General features: G+C 38.6%; 1 protein-coding gene across 2 annotated transcripts in view; it reads right to left on the reverse strand.

Moving 5' to 3' along the window:
* Positions 1-23,895, reverse strand: part of USP24 (ubiquitin specific peptidase 24) — a 129,229-nt gene extending 105,334 nt beyond the window's left edge. Inside the window, exon 1 of one of the 2 annotated variants that reach the window (XM_019742818.2) lies at positions 23,240-23,895. In XM_019742818.2, coding sequence (XP_019598377.2) covers positions 23,240-23,563 — 324 coding nt within the window. In that variant the 5' untranslated portion in view covers positions 23,564-23,895. The remainder of the gene's footprint in view (positions 1-23,239) is intronic. The other variant, XM_019742816.2, reaches the window with a different exon arrangement.
* Positions 23,896-24,670: the final 775 nt, after the last annotated feature.

Genomic DNA, 24,670 nt, shown 5'->3' on the forward strand with positions numbered 1-24,670 from the left:
CGTACATATACCTACTACGAGATACACCCAAGAGAAATAAAACATATGTCCACACAAAAACTTGTACATGAGTGTTCACAGCAGCATTGTTGATAATAAGTCAAAAAGTGGTAAAAACCCTAATGTCCATCAAAGCTAATGAATAAATAAAATGTGGTATATATCCATACAATGGAATGTTTTTTAACCCTCAAAATGAACAAAGTACTGACATGCTATAACATGAATGAACTTCAAAAACATTATGCTAAGTAAAAGAAGCCAAACAAAAGTCCACAGATCATGATTCCATTTATGAAATGGCTCGAATAGGTGAAATCCACCCGCATAGTAGAAAGTAGATTAGTGGTTGCTAGAGGATGGGAAGAGGGAGAAAAGGAGAGTGACTGTTAATGAATGCAAGGTTTCTTTTGGGGTGATAAAAATATTCTAAAATTAAAGAGTGGTGATGGTTGCACAACTCTGTGAATGCACACTTTAAAAGGGTGAACTCTGTTCTGTGACTTACAGCTCCATAAAACTGTTCTTTTAAAAAGTCGATGAACAAAAATGAGTTCAATGATTATAGTCACTAAACATAACTGAGTATATACACATCATATCTAAGAATTTTAAAAGAGTTGTACGTAATTACGTATAATAAAAATGATACACATGCCCATTAGACAGTTTTAAAGCATCAATTTAAAAAGCAGTATGTTTAAGACCTATGGTGAAAACTCTCATGCTGCCTCCTTAAAAAGGTGAAAAATCTCACTCTTGGTCTTGGAAAAAGAGGGAATGGACATGGTGTACACCAGGGTTAATGAATGATACAGAGCAGCAATACATTTTGAGGAGTGTGCTGCCAATAAAAGAGATAGGGAATCACAGAGGAGAAAATAGTGACATGAACCCATATTTAGGTTGGATTAATATTCTGAGTCATCACTTTGAGTAGAGCCTGTCCTTGGCAAAAACTACATGTTGAGCAAGAGAATACACGCAAAGCAGTTCAGAATTGTTCTATTGCAAAATAGCTCTCAAAAGACTAAGGTATTGAGCTTTTAATATGAACTCTGGAATGTAGTATTTTCTAATTAGATGCCAAATCCAAATGACACCCAAATAACTGTTAATGATCTCTGATTCTAAATTGATTAGAAATACATTTATCAAAACCTCAGTATGTTCCAGACAAGGTGCCTAGCCTTGGGGACACCATTCTTGTCTTCAAAGAGCAGGACAATGTGAACACACAAAGCCAGCCCGCGGCTGTTGTGTAAGCATGCGCAGTGGGGAATGAGCGCGTGCATAAGTGAAGACATTTCAGGGAAACAATATTCAAGGCAGAGGGTTATAGGGCGTAGTATTTCAAAACCAGTATTACTTTATTATTCAAGTGTACTACCCTGTTTCCCTGAAAATAAGACCTAGCTGGACAATCAGCTCTAACACGCCTTTTGGAGCAAAAATTAATATAAGACCTGGTTTATATTTATTACATTATATTTTATTATATTATATCATATTATATTATACCCGGTCTTATATTATAGTAAAATAAGACTGGGTCTTATATTAATTTTTGCTCCAAAAGATGCATTAGAGTTGATTGTCCGGCTAGGTCTTATTTTCGGGGAAACGCGATAGGTAATAAAACCTCAAAGTTGTCAGCTTTTTTTGTACTACTTGAGGCAGTATCTTTACTTTTTATTATGATATTCTGTCAATTTAATGTAAAATTTTTAAATAATGAAAAAAATGTTTTACAATGTTAATATAAATTCAGTATTGGTTAGAGGTGCACAATACTATCACTAAGGCAGAAGAGAAATGATCTCACAAACAACTCTGGAATGGGACTTTTAACCAGAAAAATTTCTAATGATGCTGAATCCTGTATATTTGGTCATTCAAGAAAAATGATAAACTAATGTGTTAAATTATGATTTCTCAATTAGTCAGTTTAGGATTCAAATCAAAACAACATTGTTGGATACATAATTCAGGCTATTAATATTTTTTAAATATGGCCATAGATAAAAAAGAAAATATAAACAAGACCTCTGTAACTCCCACAATACTTGATAGTGTCATAAACATGCTAGGAAATCATCTAGTTGTGATTATAACTTCACTTACTGGCAAACTATTCAGAATAAGGCTTACTATTTACTTACTCAAAAGGTTAACTTAGTACTATTAATTGTTGGAAATGAAGCTTTTCATGGAATTGATAAATGCTGTCACTGTAAAGTGTGAATCTACCCCCACAGAGTTTAGCACAGATCTTTAGATTTAACATGTAGATTATTTTGGCAAAAATGTTTTTCTGCATGGTATGTTTTGTATTTACAATTAGGCATGTTCATATGTGTCACTACCCATATCCGAAACTTGCCTGTGGGAAAAATGCAAATAAGCCAATGTAAATACAGGCAATATCTTAATTGTAAGCTGAATACACAAAACAATTTACTTAATTAATCCTTGCAAATGAGCTTTAAAATATCATCGCATAAGCTTTTAAGTTAGTAATAAAGTTTAATATTTATTTAGAAAATTATCTTAACTGAGTTTTCAAAAAGAAAACAAACCTTTTGCTCTTGAACTCAACAAAAAATATTATTAAAATGTAAGCCTTCTTTGTTTAAAGAAGCAAAACCTACTCGAATGGGTACCGCCTGTTAGTTTAGATAAGCTGCAGTCTGCCCACTGACTCAACAAATACAGATAAAGAAAATTATTCAGCTTAATAGATGAGACTGCCAATGTTCCTTAAAGTTTATTTTAATCTAAATTCAATTATTCAACTTTTTTATTAGCTAACAATGTACTCAAAAGAGCTTCTAAATTTCTGATTAATGTATAGAAAAATGAAGATGCCAAATTGATTTCTCCATGATTTTAAATGGATTTGTCTATTATCTAAAATAATTAGTACCATGTATGTCAAGTGCTTAAGGAAAAACATGAACATTTAATTCCAAGTCATTCATTTATAATATTTTTCATTAAATCTTGAAATTGTCTTATTTATGAAACATTTTTCAAAGCAATTCAGAGACAGTTATATGCAGATCTGATTGATATTCCTTCTGTTATTTCAGGCTAGAGAAAATGATTCCTCAAGTACTGCTTCCTGGAAAAAGAAGACACGATGGACAAGTGCAGGCAGCCCCACGTTACTGATACACACTGCGTCTCAAGTCTGTTTGCAAATTGTTTTCTTGGAATTCATAACTTTTCTACGAAAGCTGGTATTCGTTCTGGTCCCTTTCTTTCATAATTCTTGGTGGTTATTCATGTATTTAAAATATACAGAATCAAGGTTTTCATGAGAAGTTGTCTTATAATTCAAAGGTGATATCTTACATGTAGAATTTATCCTTTCGTTTAGATTTACGATTTGGGACTTACAGGTCATTAATGCCAGGAACAAAAGGTAGGTAGCTGAAGTTGGACCTTCAGTTTCAACCGCAGGAAGGACAGATGGTAAAAGGAATTTAGATACATTCAGAGGAGAGAAAAATGAGTGAGTGGCAAGAGAACTAATATACTGAGTACTTAGCTACTATGTATCAGGAACTGCGCCAAACTCCACGAGGCAAGGAATATCATCATTTTTCAGATGGGCAAAGGAGGCTCAAACAAGACAAGTTACTCACTCAAAGTCATATTTCTCATGGTCTCTTGCGTAACACCAACAGACACTCACGTGTTCAGGATGGGATGAGAATTCAAGTCACGGTTTTGCCAAATCTTAGGTTCTAGATTAATACCTGAAGGCATTCCAATTCCTCCTAAAATTGGTAGAATGGCACAGTCCCAAAAGGAAAGACTCCAGAATGGAGGTAAAATGTTTTTATAAAAAACCAATCAAACAAAAAAAACTTAACTAACGTACCCTAAACCAAGATTTGGGAAGGTAAGAAAGGACTGATTACCAATTAAAACTTCTTTTTCTTGCAAAGCACTAATATTTCTTAATCCACTGATACTCCTAAAATTCTAGATAAAGAGTAATCTAGCATAAGCAATTACCTTTTATTCTTAAATTCTGTTGAAATTTCCTTTACCTTAATTCCTACATGACAGATCTAAATGTTGACTGTCACCACCACTTGCTAGCTGTGACCTTGAATAAGCTTCTGCCTTCATTTTCATAACAAAAAATAGAGAATAGTGTTCAGTTTGCAGGATTAATATGCAGATGAGAGATAATTCACGTTGGGAGCCAACTACAGCAAACAGGCATATCATAAATAGCAGCCCAGACCTCTCTTCAAGCTTCAGATGAGTGTTTCTATCTCCCTGCCAGACTCTTCAACCTCAGTGCCCTAAAGTCACCTCAAATTTATCCCATCCACAAAGCACTCAGTGTTGTTCTGCTTCAAATTTGTTTCTTCTCTAACATTCCTAATCTCTGAGACTTTCTGAGTCATCTTCCCAACCAGTTGGTCAGCATACCACAATGATTCTACCTCAAAAATTTTTCCTGAAAAGTCTCTTCTAGCCAACCGCTGCCTTAGGTGAGGTCCTAGCTGTGCGTTGCTTAGACAAATGCTACACTCATATACTGCTGTCCCTGCCATCTTTCCATCCCCACTCCTGTGCCCCTTCCAAAATGCCACCAGAGTAATCGTCCTTTAAAAAACAAAAACTAAAAACAGGAATATGATTCCATCACTCACTGGCTCAGAAACCCTCATTAGCTCCGCGCTGCCTAAAGGTGCCAGAAAAGAAAAGTTTTCTGCACAGGCATGCATGGCTCTTCACCATCTGACCAGAACCTACGAACAACTCACTGAACTGCTCAGGCCCCTGAGTGCAGAGGGCCTTGTCATGAAACCTTGCATAGCTCTACGCTGTTTCCTCTGCCTAGAATGCTTAGAATGCCCTTACTCAACCTAATAAATTACTGCTTGTTCTTTGCTACAGACTGAATGTTTGCGTCCCCCCAAAGTTCTTATGTTGAAACCTAATCCCCAATGTGATAGTATTTGGAGATTGGGCCTTTGGGGAGTGATTATGTCATAAGAATTCTGCTCTTGTAATAGAGATCACAGAGAGCTCCCTTGCCCCTCCTACCATGTGAGAAGACCACCGTCTATGAACCAGGAAGTGAGTCCTCAAAGCCAAGGCTGAATCTGCCAGGGCTTTGACCTTGCATTTCCTGGCCTCCAGAACTGTCAGAAATAAATCTGCAGTATTTTGTTATATAGTACACCAAACATACTCGAAACCAGTTCAAATTTTATCTCCTCAACAAAATTTTCAAGATTCCGCTTTACAAAGGTATTTTGTCCTCTATTTTTATACAGAATTCTCATTCAGTATTTTCCAGAGGCTGTGAATACGTTAATGAATAAAGCAAACACATTCTGCCACTGAAGCTTGGAGATACAATACCTATCACAGAAGACAAATAACCGATTACAATTTCTTGTAAGGAGCATGTTATAACAGTGTTATGAAAGATATAAGAAGGGGAACCCATGGAACATTATTCAACCTTAAAAAGGAAGGAAATCTTGTCACCTGCTACAACATGGATGAACCTTGAGGACATTATGCTAAGTGAAATAAGCCAGTCACAAAATGACAAATACTGTGATGATTCCACATATACAAGGTATCTAAAGTAATCAAATTCACAGAAACAAAGTAGGATGGTGGTTAGCAGGGGTGGGGAAAAGGGAAAAAGGGGAGTTGTTTAATGGGTACAGACTTTTAGTTTTGCAAGACGAAAAAGTTCTGGAGATAGATCTATTTCACAACAATGCTGAACGGTACACTCAAAAGTGGTTATGGCAGTAAATTTTAAGTTATGTGTTTTTTAACACAATTTTAAAAAAATAAGAAGGGGACCCAGCCTGATCATGGTCAAAGGTAGCCTATAAATGAAATGACATTTAAGCTTAGACCTAAGTAAGCGTCTAACTTCTTCACCGTAACTTCAAACACATGGTTAATTCTCAGTCCTCATCTTACCTAGCGCATCAGCGACTTCTAACACAGCTGACCACTCCCTCCTGCTCGAAACACCTCCTTCACTTGGCTTCCAGACAGACCCCTAGCCTAGCCCTCTCACCTTCACTAGACACTCCTCAATCTCCTTTGCTGGTTCCTCCCTATCACCCCGTCTCTAAACACCTTGGAGCCCAGTTCTCAGAACTCTTTATATATACGCACTCTCTTGTGGTCTCATTGAGTAAAATTTAACGCAGTATTTCTCAACTTTGTTTTCGTTATTACTCCTTGAAGGAGGCTTTTCAACTTTTTCTTTTCTCCCCTCAATCATTCTATCTCCATTAAACACTAAAGAATAAGATTGTGTTGGGTAGAGTTGAGTTTTGGAGCAAACCACTACAATATCTAAAATATTTTTTCACCCCCCCCCCCCCCCAAGAACCAATGTTTGCCCCCTTTGGAGTACTCCTGGTCCTGTTGAGAATGCATAGTCTACTGGTTTAAATGCCATCTCTAAGCTGAAGGCCCTCACATTTTAGCTCTTCCCTCTTCCCTAGACTCCATACATCTATCCAAGTCCCTCTTTGACATCTCCACTAGGATATTTAATAGGCACTTTAAATTAACACGTCCAAAAACAAACTCTAGACTTTCCAACCAGGTCATGTTACCTCTGTTCAGCACCCTCAATGTTTGCCTTCCTCACTTTCACAAAAAGGCATGACAGGTGCCTACAAGGCCCTAGTGAGGAGCTACCCTCACCTTCACCTCTGACCTCATCTCCCACTTTCCCTTCCTTCACTAAGTCCCAGCCATACTGGCCTTCCTGGAGCCCCTCAAAACTGCCACCGACACTCCTGCCCAGGGCCTTTGCATTAGGTGTTCCTTCCACTCACGCAGGAGTCAGCCAAGGACAGCCCATGGCTTCTTTTTGTAAATGCAGGTTTCCTGGATCGGTCTAAGGCTGCTCTTGCACTACCACAGCTGAGCTAAGGAGTTGCAACACAAACTATATGGCCTGAAAAGCCTAACATACAGAGGGTGCCAAAAAAATGTATACACATTTTAAGAAGCGAAAATACTGTGTTAAAATTGTAATAGTCAATATACGAGGATAACAAAAGATGAATACAAGTCATGCGTACATATTTCTTTTTGGCACCCCCTGCATTTTCTATGTGGTCCTTTACAAAAAGTTTGCCGACCCCTGACTTAGAGCGCTTTCCCCTCAGATAACCATGCACTTTGCTCCTGCACTTCCTTCAGGGTTTTGCTCAAATATGACCTTCTCAGTGAAGCCTTTGAAGACAACCCTGTCACAGCCCCTAGTGCAGTATGCTCTTCCCTCTTTTCCTGATTTATTTTCTTCTATAGCAATTATCATCTGACATTCTATAATACATCCTACTTATTTATCTTGTTTGTTGTCTGTCTCCCCTAACTTAGAATATAAGCTCAACCAGGTTAGAATTTTTGTTTTGTTTATTGCATTATCTCCAATAGTCCCTGATACAGAGTAGGTGCTCAGAAAATATTTGATGACTGAATGAATGTTATGCACCTAATAAATACTTGTGAAAAGAGAGCGGGGAGGGAGTCTAGGCACAGAGAATTGCACGTGTGAGGGTCTGCCCCAAAGAGAGGGTGTGACATACCCGTATTTAAAGCACTTTCTTCTGTCTCCATAACATCAAATACTAAGTAGTATTAAACTTTATCTTTTTACAGGTTTCGTGCCCCAATTAGATTGTTATTCAATGAGGAGCTGTGTCTAATTTTCTATTCTACTTCCAATGCCTAAACTTTTATCTGACACCTAAATCCTTTCTAATATCCCCAGAAATATTCCAGAACCTCTGCCTAAACATGTCTAGTGATCAAGAGCTTATTATTACATTTCGAGACTGCTCCTTTTTTGCAGATAAAAATTCAACTGAAATCTCTCTTCATCAGTTGTATGATTTTAGACCAACATATCTTAATCTGGACATTACTGACATGTTAGGCTGGATAACCCTTTGTTGAGGGGGGCTTTTCTGGGCATTGTAGGATGTTTAGCAGCATTCCTAGCCTCTACTCATTAGGTGCCAGCAGGACCCCTCCAGCAGTGACAACCAAAAAGGTCTCCAGATGTTGCCAAATGTCTCTTGGGCAAAATCACCCCTAGTTGAGAACCACTGTCTTAGATTAGATAAGACTTGTTATCTCCATCTATAAATGAAAGATTTCATCTATAAATGAAAGATTATCAGATTAAAGATACCTGAAAGTGCAGTCTTATTAAGGGGGAACAAATTATGTCATGAAAGAAGTTAGTATTTTTGTTCACTTTTCCTTATTACTTTAACAGATGATAAACTTCCTTGTATAATTTAAATGATTCAATTATATAACCTTTTAGGGCTGGCCGGGATGGTTAGAGCACGAGCGCTGAACAACAGGGTTGCCGGTTCGATTCCCACATGGGCCAGTGAGCTGCGCCCTCCACAACTAGACTGAAGACAAGGAGCAGCTGAGCTTTTGGAGGGGCAGCCAGATGGCTCAGTTGGTTAGAGCGCGAGCTCTTAATAGCAAGGTTGCCGGTTCAACCCACATGGGATGGTGGGCTATGCCTCCACCCCCCCCACAACTAACCGCGACTGGGAGCTGAGCTGCACCCTCCACAGCTAGATTGAAGGACGACTTGGAGCTGATGAGCCCTGGAAAAACACACTGTTCCCCAACATTCCCCAGTAAACTAAAATAAAATAAAATAAAAATTTATATATTCTTTTAGAAAAACAAGAAAATTGGGTTGTTTTAAAAAATGTATCAAAAGATTAAAAAGATGTAAAGACTATTTTAGACTCTACATTAAAGGGGCATGATAATCAAACGCAGTACATAATCTTTGATTCAATGTTGGATTATTTTTTAAATGTCTATTAAAGATATAGACATGGGAAACTCTGAATATGGACTAAATAACACAGAATATTAATGTATCCTTTGGTGAGAGAATAGCATTGTGGTTCTGTAGGAAAATATCTTTGTTTTTATAAGATTCACATTGAAGTATTTAGGCGTCAAGTGCCATGATGTTTCCAACTTATTTTCAAAAGGTTAAAAACAAGTGTGTGTGTGTGTGTGTGTCTTTAGAGACAGAGGAGACATAAAAACATGACAAAATATTTCCAAGGGTTGAATCAAGGTGAAGGGTATGCCAGTGTTCTTTGTGCTCTTCTTTTAACTTTCCCATAGGTTGGTAATTGTTCAAGATAAAAACTAGGGAAAAATGTATCTAGTATACAAATCAAATTACATCCACACATTGGATTTGCAGTTGACCATAGCACACACACATACCTTTTTAGTACTTTAGTAAGTACTTTTACTCAATACTCCCCACTCTGTCAGAATCTCCTGGGATAGCGGGAGGTCCTGTGGGGGCCAACCTGTTCTGAAAAAGCAACCCCAGTGCTTCTGGCCTGGTGCTGGCCAGCCCTACTCACTCTTCAGAGCCACCGCAATAGGCTAGGAACTCCTTAAATGCAGGGACTGTGTCTTAGCAGTCAGAGACCAGCCCAGAGTCAAAGGCATTCAATAAATATTTGTTCAGTGTTAAACAAATGGTTCTCATACTACTGTTTCTTTTCTCCGCCTACTTCCCCTCTACACTTTTTTTTTAAAACACTGGGGTGAGAAAGGAGGGGTAAAAAAATGAAGTGTCTCAATAGCTTTACTTCAAAATAAACTCACTTGGATTAACAGTAACATCATTAATCATTATTATAATGATAAATGAAGCGAATTGGACAATCCAAAACACAACATAACACCAAAAATCAGTTTCATGTTTTAATTATTCTGTAGCATGTTTTCTTCTTCTTCTCCAGGAATGACAATCTCTGAAAATAATCTCCTTACTGAAGTACAGCTCAACTATGCCATGTAACAAAGCTACCGTGTTTCACTGAAAAAAAGACCAGGTCTTACATTAAGTTGTGCTCCAAAAGATGCATTAGGGCTTATGTTCAGGGGATGTCACCTTGAAAAAACACGCTAGGGCTTATTTTCCAGTTAGGTCTTATTTTCAGGGAAACACGGTATATTAAAAATAGACTGGCAAACAGTCCTATCTATTATGTTCTTTCCTGTGTACACTATTTTTCTGTGTGAGCTACAGGGAAAACAAAACTTATAAAGCAAAGGGAGTGTTACTGAATGCCAAAGTTCAGACTTAAAGTGCTATGTCCAAAATGGTACCCATTCTAAAGACATTGGCAACAGTTTAAAAAGAGTTCCTTCCCAAGAACTGTAAAACAAGGTAAAGACAACAGAAATCTGCTGTCAGACTACCAAAGTATCTGTCACCTTCAAGCTATGGTATAGGTTATTTTAGGCAAAATTAACATTAAGAGACTACTTGGTACATGTGAATGGGGGTAAATGTGTTCCAAAATGGTAATGCAAACTAAGTATTTTCCAAATAAGAGTCTATCATTTAGCATGTCCTATGTCAAATGCTATCGTGGACTTTATGGGAAATATAGAAGAGCAGACAATGTCCTGAAAAGACTTAAAATTCAGTCTGGGTGACAAATGAGTAATTCCAGTAAAATGGGATAAATGCTAGGTATATAAGGGTTTCTATTCAAACTCAAGAAGGGACTTTTGATTAGGAGGAGTGGAAGAATGAATGCAAGAATTTCAACGGAAGGTATCAAACTCTAATAGAAAGCCATTGGCAAACCTGATTAATACTACATGTGGTATGTTGGTATCTGGAGTCTCATGGGACTGCTAGACTGAAATAAGGAGGATGTTCATTGCCTACATCTGCCAACCGCAAGCCTGTGCTAAATAAATCTGCTTTGTGGAGAAAGGATCAAGTGTAAGGAAGGATCGAGTTGATGTCACAGAGAGCGCTGTGGACCAACTCTCATGATCCAATATGGCAAGAGAAGGGGAGAGAGGGATAAGGAGGATGTACCAGGTAGGAGAAAAAACATGTACAGAGCCAAGGGGTCATGAAAGGACCTGGCATATTTTAAGGCTAATTTTTTTTTCAGGTATCCTCTAAGAGTTAATCAGAATACAGTTTTATTTCTGTATTCATTAAAATATATAATCTAAGACAAGTGTTATGCTTTTAGCATACTGACACCTTTTCAGGGTATCATTCAAAATGTTTAATTTCAAAGCTACAAGTATATAGTACATCCCGGTTAATATTTATGATAATCACTGTGTTTGATAGGGAACAAAAAGGCAGTTTTAAGAAAGCAAGAGATACACATCTGAAAAAGACAAATTAGGTGGTATACTGTTTCAAGAGATTAGTATGCTGACTGTTAAGCTTATTTTTAAGTACACAATCCCCATGTGCAACTGTGGATAGTTCACTAAAACCGTATCAGGTTTACAAGGATGCTAAGTAGACAGATAGCACCTTCACCAGTAATAGCGCTTGTTCAACCTTCCCCTCCTTAATTCTACCTTTTATAAACTTATTAATAACTGTTGACATTAAAAAATGCTGATTGGGAAAGATAAACAAGATAAATACCTTTGAAGAGGGGAAAAATGGATCAAATGTCAACTTTGTCCCCCTAACCCAAACTAATATATAACAAAGGAAATGGTGATGATTATAAAATGAAGCGACTTTATGAGGGAGGATGTATTAAAGATGACCTACAGAGAAAGACTTCCTTATGTCAGAAAAATAGTGCAGCAAAGTATACAAATTATACCTTGTGAGGCAGAAGGCTGGGTTCTCTTCCTGACTTTGCTAATGATCCACCAAGAGTCAAGGTCCTCATCCCTAAATTGACAAGACTTAATAGCATAAGATCCCCATGGTCCCCCTCCACCTCTGAAATAAATCTTCAATTTTAATCCTTAAATTTGAAACTTTTAGTTTTGTTTTTTGGAATAGGGAGAGGGGAAGGCAGGAAATACTCAGTTCTACAGATATTTGTTTTATAGAGTGTATCTTGCTAAGTATTCTTGATATTTCTCTCCCATATTATAATCACTACGAACTAGGTGAATCCAAGGCAACTCAGCATTGATTCTGATCTTCAATCTCCCTTTAAAAATGCTTGGAATTCCTTTAACACAGATAAGTTTTATACTCCAACCATAACACCCTCAGAGTAATGAAAAGCAAACGGGATTTCCTTGTTATTGTCTACAGATATCAGTATATCTGTATATATATCATAAACCAATTGTCATTATATATAATCTATATCTATAGATTACAATATATACAGATATAGATATATATACATATATAGATTACATACATATATACGTGTGTGTATATATACACACATACACACATGCGGGGGGGAGAGAGAGAGAGAGAGGGAGAGGGAGAGGAGGGAGGGAAGGAGGGAGGGAAGGAGGGAGGGAGGGAGGGAGGGAAGGGGAGAGAGAGATCTTTGCCTGGCATAATTTCAACACTGAGAGTACTGATTGCTCAATAGATACTTGATGTTTTCTCAAAAACAAATGTGACATATAAACTAGTGAAATACAGGATGATCTGTTTCTACTATAACTCACCAAAACATTTGAAATGAAGCAGATATCACATGAAGTATATCTTACAAAATGAAAATTACTAACATTTTAAAAATATTACTTTAGCAAAGACAGTCCACTCTAACATAATCCTGACCACAAAAGACAAAATAATAAACTAAGAATTCCTAATATTACTAATCCTAGACAGGTTTTCATTCAGAGTCACTACTAATTTCACCATTATAAGTCTTTCCAAAATCAACAACATTCCTCTAGCTTTAAAATAGCTTTTTTGTATCAACAATCATTAGAGATTTTTAGTCTAAAATTCCTAGAGAAATTTCTCTTTTCTAGGAAAAATGAAAACACTCATGATTTTAGAGTAAAAAGCAATGAGATTTAATTGAAATAATTAGCACCATTCTTAAAAGAGATACTAGTTAAGAGAATCATCAAAGTACTAATATTAAACATCCAACCAGTAAGTAAATACAAATTCTGTACATTCCATAGCATTAAAGAAATATATCTTGAAAAAACAAATCACTTGGTTTCCTGGCAATGGATACCACTATAGATCAAATTACATCACAAAAAATTCTTAAGGCACTATTCAAATGCTTTTGATAGACAGATCTAACCGCTTTCATATTTAACCCACAACTCTTCAAGGTCTCTAGTTTCTGATTTTTAGATCATTATAATTTATTAAACTTAGAGCACATGAAATCCACCAGCCTTGAAACTGTAATAGAGAAAGGACTATGTGTGATTGCTTCACCACTGTATTCCCAACACCTAGCTCAGTGCCTAGCACACAATAAGTGTTCAATAAAAACTTGTTACTAGATTGGTGCAAAAGTAATTGCGGTTTAAGATTAAAAATCGCAAAAACTGCAATTACTTTTGCACCAACCTAATGAATGAATGGCTATTTTGTTAAATGGGCTATTAACTGTTTTGTTGCTCTGACATTTTTAGTTTAATGTCTATTTTTATCATTGGAATTTGATTTTTAAATTTTTAATGTAAATCTAGAGTTTTAAAAATTATTTTCCATATAATAAAAATACCAGAAATAGCTGTTCTGCCCTCTTGAAAATGAGCAAATAGATATGAGAGGGTACAAAAAAGTATATGAAAAAAGACAGAGTCAGGTGAGTGGACTGTTTCTTGAAAACAAGAGATGAGATTTGGATCTGGAGCCTAGCAACAGCCCAATCATCATGACACTACTACAGGTCACAGAAAACAGGTGACAAGGGAAGGCTGCATTGGCCAGGTGTGCATTTCTATACTATCCCTTTAGCAAAGCAAAACAAAACTATGCTCTAAAGACGGCTGTTTTTAAAAAAGAGTCACAGATCTTTTGAGTATTGAAAAGTTGGCAGGTAATCTAAAGACCAATAAAAAACACACTGAAGTCATATAAAACATTATCCTAAAAACAATTAACACAAAATGCTATGAGATATTAGGTGAGGGCAGAGGGGAGCATGCAGAAGAGAAGGGCAGGAAAAATAACTAAATAGAACTTCCATTAAAGCTTAAACTGTGATACAGATTTGAAAAGTCCTACTGAATCACATATTTCTAGCAATTTTCTTACAACTAGAAATAATAAGCTACCATATTTCCTCGAATATAAGACCAGGTCTTATACTAATTTTTGCTCCAAAAGATGCATTAGGGCTTATTTTCAGGGGATGTCTTATTTTCTCATATACAACAATCTACATTTATTCATATACAAAAATCTACATTTATTCAAATACAGTCATTTCATCTACTGGAACATCATTATAACTCTCCAAACCCCGAATTCCGGCTTGAATTTTTTTTTATAACATGTTTTAAAATTAGTTTCAAGTGCACAAAACAATGTAATAGTTAGACATTTATCATTTATATCCCTCACACAGTGACAACCCCCCTCCCCCCATCCACTATCCCTCTGACATCGCACCCAGCCATTAAATTTCCAGTCTCTATTCCTAATGCTGTACTCTGCTTCTTGTAACCATATATATATATATATATATATATATATATATATATATATATATATATATATAAAATTGTAGTTGACATTCATTATTGTTCAGCTTCAGCTGTACAGTGCAGCGATCACCGGCTTGAATTTCTTGCGACTCCATTTCCTGTAGAACCATTGGCCCCAATCTCTCATGTCCAGCAATGGAGCTCTCCTTAAATGAGCACTTCTTGCCCATGTAGCCTGCTCGCAGTGCATTGGCAACACAGCTGTCAGTGATTTTATCTCATGAATTCTTCACCCAAGTCACGACCTCTTGCAGGCTAGGCTTCACAAAGTTTCCACGATTTCTCTCCATTCTGTTTTCAATGTAGTCATTGATTTCCATGTGAAAATGGTCCTTGAATGGCTTGTTTACTGCACTATCAAGAGTCTGGAGATAATCAGTCATTCCTGTGGGAATCATTATTTGATCTATTCTTCTCTCTGCAAGGAAGTTCTTCACGTCTTTAGCATGGTGCTGGCTGAATCCCAGACTAGCAGAACTCTTTGGCCACCTCGCAAAACAAGTGGCAGCATTATTAAATTGACCCACTTCCTTATAACTGCTTGTGTGCACTAGGCTTTTTCGGTTTCAAGAACATAAATGCCTGAAACACGTTCAACCTTATCTTTCTTGCCCTTAGTGATTAGAGGTGGGGCTTTCTTTCCACCCAGACGAATTGCCAAAATACAGGTAACACGTGCAGTTTCGTAACCAGTGGAGGGACTCTAGCTTGACAAGGCACCCCTCTGATCAACTGTCGTTTGAGATCCTTGGCCCATAAACACCACAGTTTCATCCATAGCAGTCATGTTGGAGAGTTGGTATTTAGAAAAGTCGATGCCATCGACAAAGGACTCGAAAGCAAGTGCATGTTTAATAACTTCAGTATCTTCCAGCTTGAACAGTGTTGTTGATCTTAGAGACAATTCATATCGCTGAAGGAAGCCTTCCAGCCAGTGTTGTGATGCGTTGAATTCTTCTGGGGCTATTTCTAACTGTGGTGCCATTGCAAGGGCAAATGCTTGAATATCAGCCCTGCGCAGCCAAAGCCTTTGCTCTCCTGTCAGCAATCCATTCACAGATGATGTCTTCCAGCTCAGGAAATAATGGTTGCCGACTTGACTGGCACTTGTGCTTCTTAGCATTTCCCTCGTCCACGTGTTGACTGAGGTTATCATACTCTGCTTGCCATTTTTGGACCATTGAGGGATCCAACTTCTCTTTGCAGAAAGCTGTAAGATTCTTGCGCCGGGAGTCCTCTACAATTCCTTTCTTGTATTCGATGGAATAGCTCTTTCTTTTTGCACTCATCTTGTCTGGGGGTCAAAATATTATTCCCTTTAAATCTACCATTAAATCAAGTGTTAACTGAAGACTTACGAGACAGGAGTGGCAACAAAAATGATGACAGTTAAGAATAATGATGGTCCACACAAAAGCAACGAAAAATTGCAAGCACTAAAATTCAGAAAACATTTATTTCACACGAATGAATTAAGTACGTCCGTTACAACACACGACGTATTGAATTATGAAGATTCATATTAGACACAACCACGTCCATTCATTATCAAGTGCGCATGTTATTCGTGCGTTGTGTCTATACTCTGATTGATCATTCGGCAATAAGTCTCGAGTTCATCTGTTTACAAAGGTGTTTACTTCTCGTCCAAAGGCACCCGCTTGGGTATTTACAAATACTTAATTTATATTATCATTTAAGTATTAATGTCAATAATATTATTTATTTATATTTAATTATATATTAATATTATTTTATAATTCAATACGTCTGTTGTGTGTTGTAACGGATGTACTAAATGCATCCATCTGGCTGATGATCTTTACTGGGGCTTATTTTTGGGGTAGGGATTATATTACCACATTTCCCCGAAAATAAGACCTAGACGGACAATCAGCTCTAATGCGTCTTTTGGAGCAAAAATTAATATAAGACCCGGTCTTATTTTACTATAAGACCGGGTATAATATAATATAATGTAATATAATATAGTATAATGTAATATAAGACCGGGTCTTATATTAATTTTCGCTCCAAAAGACGCATTAGAGCTGATTGTCCAGCTCGGTTTTATTTTCAGGGAAACACGGTATGAGCATCCTGAAAAATCATGCTAGGGTTTATTTTCCAGTTAGGTCTTACTTTCGGGGAAATACGGTATCTAACTACTCTAAATAAAATATTTGTAACTTCAACACCTTAAACTTAAGTAAAAGCAATATCAAATAGTGTCAATCAAATTTCACAATACAAATAGCTAAGTTCTATAGGAAAGCAACCTGTGTGCCGGAACAGTGAAGATTATCTTTAGAAGGGAGAAGACTTTGGTGGGCACCTGAAATGTTCTTTATCTCTAAGAAAAAAAACCAAATCTTCAAGTCAGCCCTAGGAAAAAATTCCACAGACCTTTGCAATTTCAATCAGGAAAGATTATCAGAATAAAATTTTGACTCAACTGTGTTAGCTCTTTTCTTCAGAACATATAAAAATAAACCAAATCTACAGTTACTCATTCCATTAACTAATTTAAGATTAATCTTTAGAACAAGTAGATTCCACTTCCCTCACACCTCAAACCACACACACACACACACACACACACACACACACACGCGGTCGGGGAGAGAAATGTAAGCCACCAATGGTGAAACCCAGGTTTCTCACTGTTAGATAGAGAAGTGAACTCAAATATACAATAAAAAACAAAATGGTTATAAAATCCTATCCAAAAATTTACCACAGAGATTATCAACAATAAACAATAATGTCACCTACTACTGATATGAGCTTAATAAGAAAATTTTATAAATCAATTGTGATTGAAAAATGTTTCAATACTGAATAAAAATTCCCATGATAATGAGAAATACAAACCTAAAAAAGAAACTAAAACTCCCTACAAGAATGTGAAAAAAGAAATGTACACTTTTGAAAATGAAGTACAACTTTCTTCGCAGTGCCTCTGCATTCTAGTAACCCCAGAATGAAATGTCCCTCATACATGAATTTTCCAAACCTGAAGCTTACTTTTTTATATGCCCAACTTCCTTCTTCTATTTTTAAAATTAAAACCTTGCTAAAATGTGTCACACATTCCTGAACTTTCTTAAACAGCATACTGGAACTTTTTCTTGAGTGTGGCATCATTAAAAATAGTTATCCTCTCAGGGTCGTGAAGCACAGAAAACTGTTTCATGTCACCCTATACTAATTGGCTAGGCTGCTTTGGTTGAATCTGCTTTTAAAGGTTCCTGTCCCCTCCTCTACCACTGCATTGAGCTCTTCCTGTCACTTCTCACTACTGTCAAATGTGCTGGCCTCTAACAGACTCTAACCTCATGTTTGAACCACTACAAGACTCTTCTAATTTGCTACTTCTAATTTGAAAGGAAACCTAATATTAACTTATTTTAACTATGTTTTTTTTAAAAAACAAGTTAAACAAATGAGTGAAAAGTAACCAACTTTAGTACATTAAATACATGGGGGTGTTTTGAAATGGTTTAATCTTCTATATTTTACTTCCTATTTCTCTCTGGTGTTCCAATAAAAAATATCCCGGAAAAATGAGTTCCAGATATAAAAAGTATTATTTAAGTAACTTTTTCTAAATATAATAGTTTTTACTAAAAGTGAATTTTTTTCATCTTCACACTCAGATTCAAGTAAAATGTTACATGATATTTAAGCAGTAAGCACAAAAATATGTAGTACCCTAATGTCTGCTATTTAAGTTGTTATTAAAGTTGAAACCCTTTCCTCAAATTGTTAAAACATTACAACATTTACTTTTCTAATACTGTAATTGCTTTCAAAATCTAAGCTAATAGCATTATTATGCTGTATAAAGTTGTCACTACCTACTATGATTTCACTAGAACTACACACTCACTGACACACGAAAGGTATTCCATCATGCCAAATTACATTCATTCTAATAACATAGGCCAGGTAATTACAAGGTAAGAATCTAACTGTTAGATGAGCTCATAGGCCTAATTCCCAAAGGAGACACATATATACTAAATTATAAAGAAAATTTCCTTTAAAAAATTAGGCTATACTAATTAATCTTTCACACTCCTTTTTTTTATTTCATCTACTTTCAACCGACTTTTGGCATTATCTTATTTTTTACTGTAAAACCTTTAAACGGACTTTTTAAAAAAATTTACAAAATCATAGTAAATCACAAACTATGGGTCATATATTCAAGTCACTAATAATTAACTAAAATTTACTTGATATTTATTCCACAAATGTACTAGGATTGTGTGTTTTAGGGAGAAAAAGATGAATTTTATTATAAAACTTACTATAAATATTGATAGTATTATAATTTTAATTCATTTATAACTACCACTTATTACCAAAGGGGAAAAAAAAAGAAACAGAAATGAGTTAAGGAACTACAAATTAATGTGATTTTTATTTTTATGTGATTTAGATCTATTATAGCAGGACTAACTTTGGGGCTCTTTAAAAAACAAAAAAAGATGAAATCTTGCAAAATACTTCTGACAAAATAACTCAAGAAGGAATGTCCACATTAAAACAGGAACAAAACAAGGAGCTGGCAATACTTGTTAGATCACAGTATCCAATGTCACTTCTAAGAACATTAATTATCACAGAAAGTTATTTCTAGCTGTGAACTGAAATCTCCTTGCAAACAAAAAAAGAAAAAGAAAAAATCCATTTTTGTATATTTTAAAGACAAACAAGGAGACGTAATCATAAAAAAGGTAAACATTTCACGATTGTTAAATTTTATAAGCTGCCCTAACAGTACCTGGTTCTAATTTCTACTGCACCCATGGACAGGATCACAATTCTTAAAGATCAACTCTCCTTACCTGTGGAGGGCAGAATCATTGGGCATGCCCTTAGCCAGAGGGGTTTACATAAGCCATATAAGAAAGAGTAAAGAATTCTGATGGTGGGAGTGTTAAACATCTGGATAAGTTATTTAGAGCAGCTGTGAGATCTCACTCTCTTTAATATTAGAATAGACTCTTATCTGCCGTGGAAAGGTTCTGAAGAAATGCTATTCAAAATCAAAACTGAATAGCTTCTCAAAGTTCCTTCCAGACCCAGGGACTAAGAATTATATATCTACACCCAACAATACTAGTAACAACCGAACACAACTTTCTGCAAAGCAATATCTTTACTTTATTGGAGGATATTAAAAAGGTGACTTTCTGTGCAGTTTTGTGTGTTCTGCTAGATATCTGGTCTTTTTAATCTGCATCCTCTTTTCTTCTGTTGAAACAGAAGTTAACTGCTTTTATTTTCCAAATTTTAATTTTTAAACCAAATCCTAATTATAGCATGGGCCCAAATTACTAAACTGATTTATCTAACTAGTTACATGACCTTGGGAAATCACTTCTTGTAAAATGAGAGGCCTTGTACTAAGATCCACTAGAATGTAACCTCCATGTTCTGTTCACCACTCTAACTCCAGTACCAGTATATGGAAGGCATTAAATGTTTACTGAATGGGAGGATCATTCCTGTCCCCAAACTACACATATAAAATACATATAATCATTTTTTTCTTTTTTAACAATTAGATTTTAATTTGTATATTCCCATTTTTAAAAGGACACTGAAACTGAAATTGTCTATGCATCACATAAAGCTTTACATAATTTAAAATAAGGTACTCATATTTTTTAGAAATAAAAGGGGTAAGTCACACAAGACCTGACAAACTTCACCCAGTTTGTTACATTTCCCTTTTCTTTATCCCCTTTAGCTCATTACTGAGTCCTGTCCCTTTTTCCTTTGAAAGGAAAACAGCTGATAGGGAGAAAGTGCACTGGACTTGCAGTGAGAAGGCCTGAATTCTAGTGTGATGTCTTCCATTAACTGGCTCTGTGGGGATAAACCACTTCCCCTTTGAGGCCTGCAATTCTGCATTTGTAAAACAAGATAGCTGCACTAATTACTAATTTCTGAAGTCTTCTGCCTTAAAAACCTATGATTCTCCTTTCATTCTACCCATTATTCTATTCCTAATGCCTTGATTCAGCGCTTGCTACATCATTCCTAGACTTGTACAGTAGCCTCAGAATTTGTCTCTTTCCTTCTTATCCTAAATGAATGTAATACTAAAACCATTAGCTGAGCAGAGTGAAAAACACACTGTCCGAGAGGCTTGGGTTTAAATTCAGACTCTGCCACTAATTAATTGTATATCTAAAAGGGTGATGTTATTACCGTGTTTCCCCTAAAATAAGACTAGCCAGACAATCAGCTCTAACGCTTTTTTTGGAGCAAAAATCAATGTAAGACCCGGCATTATATATTATTTATATTAATTATATTATATATTAGACCCAGTCTTATAGCAAAATAAGACAGGGTCTTATAGTAAAATAAAACAGGGTCTTACATTAATTTTTGCTTCAAACGACGCATTAGAACTGATTGTCCGGCCAGGTCTTATTTTTGGGGAAACACGGTAACTATTTCACTGAGGACTAAATAAACTGTATAAAGTACCTAATACAGTGCCTGACATGCTGTAGGAGGAGCTCAGCAACAATTAGCATCTTTCCCTATTCCCCAAGATCAAAACCCTGTTTCCTACTGTCCACAGCAAGGATGACCAACAAGCTGCACAGGTGGCATGGAAGATTTATAAAACTAGAGAGGCAAAAATTGGGTTAAACATCTCACCAGGTTCTTGTGTACCAGGAAGTGACTGCCTGTATTCCTGCGAATATGTTTCTGGGTAAAGCAATGTCAGTCACCAGCCCCTTGTGAACTCTCAAAATTAAATGGTGCAGCCTCCCCAGGCCAAATTGACAGGTCAAGAGAAAATGAAAATTTGACACAACTCCTCAAAAAGATATAGATTTTACCTGAAAGCAAACTCCTCAGCCTGTCATCATGTGAAAAGAAGCCAGTCCTACCTCCTTGTACTTAAATGTACAAGCAGTACAGTTTATGGTAAAGTATCACTAAGCAATATAATTTGATTTTTCAATCTAAAGAAATTAAAAGGTGTGACAAAAAAAAGAAAATTTCTCACAAAATGAGGATACACTGAGCTTTGCAGAGTTATACAAATGCCTTCAGAAAATGCAATGCCTTTCTTCTTGATTTCAAAACTGGGTCAAAACTGGAAGGAACAAGGAAAGGACTGATGGGGGCTTGCAAAAAGAAGCTGATTTCTTAGAGTTAAATACAGTTATTTAATTATATGGAATTTTTAAAAATTCCCAAACTAGAAATAACAATCTTTACTTCCATACATTAGTCAATGATTCAGCTGAGTTACAGAGAGGGCAATCAATCAAGTGTATATAAGTCTGGAAAACCAAGAAATCTTGTGAAGAAACCTGGTTTTGTGAAATGCCACCTTCTTTCCCAAGCTACTTCAGTCCAAGCAACTGCTGCAAAAGCATATAATTAAAAGAATATAACATTATTTAGGAACGATCGTTTCAGAAGGCTTAGCTTGATTAAGAATTGCCCAAATTCCTATCTCTATTTAAGAACATACCACTAATCGAAGATCTGTGTTGTTTTGTAATCAGGCCAACCTGTTCTACTGGACTCTTTGAAATACATGATCCAGTGAATCTGACCAAAATTCCTGCTGTGAGCTGCCATGTTGCTTTTGGTTCATCATTTGTTAAATTGCAGTTAAAGTCTATTTTTTCCCCCCGTTCTTTGCTCACACACCAAACTAAACAGTCCTAATTTTCTCCACCCAGACTTGAGATCTGTCATCAAAGCCATTCCGCTAGATGGCCCTTTCTCCTTAACAGAGCTCCTTCACACCCATTTATCTCCCACCCTATCCCTCGGCATACAATTACTTCCAGGGATAGTTTCCCCTCATCTTTAACTTTATTATCAATGCTCCCCTTATCCAGACTTGGTCCCAGCTTCACCCTCCCATTCCAGTCCCCATCACTGCCTAGTCCCTCTTCAGCTCCAATTCCTGCCCTGGCCTCTTACCTCTAACCTCTCTCAGTCCTATCCCCATGGCTTTAATAATACCTGACCTATTCCCCCAACCCAAACTTACTGCTGCTGAGCCCCCTCTCCCACCTTTTATCAATTCCTGGCATTTCTGGCCTCTGCCCAGTCCCTCTTCATTTTAGATCCTGCCCAATCTGCTCTCTTTCTGGTCCTTGGCTAAAACCCAAACTCCATTCCTAACCTCAGGAGTCCTCTTCTGACCCTAGCAAAAGCCACTATTCTGGCTGGTCCAGCCCACTTTTTCTCTGACTCTGAACCTGGTGCTTCCCCTACTCATTCACGGAAACCGGTGCCACGAAATCTCGGCCTAGTCTACTAGTACCCCATTTCTGAAACCCACTACACGCTTCCTCCCCATCACACTCTTCAAGCTAACGTTTGTCTTCCCACACTGCGATGTTGGCTTTGGACCCTTGTGCCCATCCCCGACCCGGGCATGCTCAGCCCGAAGCCTAAGAGACCCCTCTCCACCCTGCCGCGCACCCCTGCCCTGCACCCCTAATTCCTATCCAGACCGTCCCCTATGGGTTCCTCTTCCCACTTGACTCCAGTGCAGTGACCTCCGTCCCTAACGTGCCCGGTGCTCCATTCTCTTTCCGTGCCACCCCCTTGCCCCACAGTCCCTCTGCACTCCAAGCCCAATGGGGTGTGTCCCCTCCAGCCTAGTGGCCTCTCCCGCGGAGGTCAGGTTGCCCCTCCTCACCTCGGCGTCCACCACCTCGTGGTAGGCGGGCGGGGGGTCGAAACCGCCCCCACCTCCGGTGCTCCCGCCGCGGGAGGGGCCGCTGCCGCCGTCGCCCCCGCCGTCACCCCGCGGGCCCCCGCTAGGCCCGGGGCTGGGGCCGCCGCTGCCGCTGTCCATGGGCTCGTAGCCGCCGTAGTCTAGGCCCGGCCGCTCGTTGGTGAGCAGCGCCACAGCCTCGTTGATGTCGTTCTTGGCCAGGCGCAGGGCCTTGCGGATAGTGGCAGGGTCCGAGAAGCCCATGCATAGCAGCGTGGTCATGTGCTGCTCCTCCTCCGATTCCATGGCTCCGGCCTTCGGGTTGCGCCGGCCGGCGGGCGGCGAAGCTGCGGGTCCCGGGCCTGGCGGGCGGCGCGGCGCTGCCTCCGCGCTGTCCCGCGCTCCGACGGGCCCCTGCGCTCCTGGCCTGCGCCCCCCGCAGCCGCCCGGCCAGGTTGGGTGCAGGCGTGGGCGCCGCGGGCCGAGCAAGGGTGGTACGGCGTTTAGGCGCGGCGGTGGCCCGGCCCAGCCCTGCGCGCCGCCATGTTGGCCTCCTCCGCCGCCGCCGCCTCCGCCTCCTCCTCCGCCTCCTGCCCGCGGAGCCGCGCCTCCGCTCCCGGAAGCGGCACGAGCCGCCACCAAGCTCGCCTTTCACCGGCGTGGGGTGGGGGTGATTTTTTTCCCTTTTTTTAAATTAAAGGAGCGATGGAAGGGGGCCGTGCCGAAGGACGTCTCTAGGGTGAAAGGGCCGCCGTGAGGCCCCGGCGGAGGCGAGGGAGGGTCCTCCGTCGTCGTCGCCGCCGCCCGCCCATTTCTCCAGCAACAGGTTCCCCCGGGAGCGGGAGGGGCGGGAGTGAAGTGTAGCTCGCAACGCGGAACGTCCCCGAAGTCCCTTCGCCGTGGATCCTGCGCAGCACTGATGGCAGTTCCTTCCGCCTCGAACCCGGAGCCTCCTCGGAGCCCCCGTTGGACACCCCGTCCCGGACTCGCTCGCCCCAGAACCGTACGAAACGCACGCCGCCCAGAATGGAATTCACTGGTCGCGACTGTAACCCACCTCCAACCCCGTCTGAAATGCGGTACTGAAGGAAAGTCACTCAATTCCCACGGAAATTCACCCGCCACGCTGCCTGAAATACACCCCAGCGGCCACATAAATTTATGCTCAAACCAGGCATCTCGACCCACCCGAGCTGAAATTTCCCTCCATGCACTTGACCAAAGTCCCTTCATCTCTCACTGAAATCACCCTAAACCGGTTGAAATTCCCAACCCTTAACTGAATTTTGCATCCAACACCGACTGATCACCTGCCTCAACAAAACCTGACTGAACTGTACCAAACTCTCAGGCTGAAAATACCCTAAAAATCTGAAATCCATTTTTACAACATGAACTCTAAATTCCAGTGAT

This window comes from Rhinolophus sinicus, linkage group LG06 (assembly GCF_036562045.2).
Source record: "Rhinolophus sinicus isolate RSC01 linkage group LG06, ASM3656204v1, whole genome shotgun sequence".
NCBI lineage: Eukaryota > Metazoa > Chordata > Mammalia > Chiroptera > Rhinolophidae > Rhinolophus > Rhinolophus sinicus.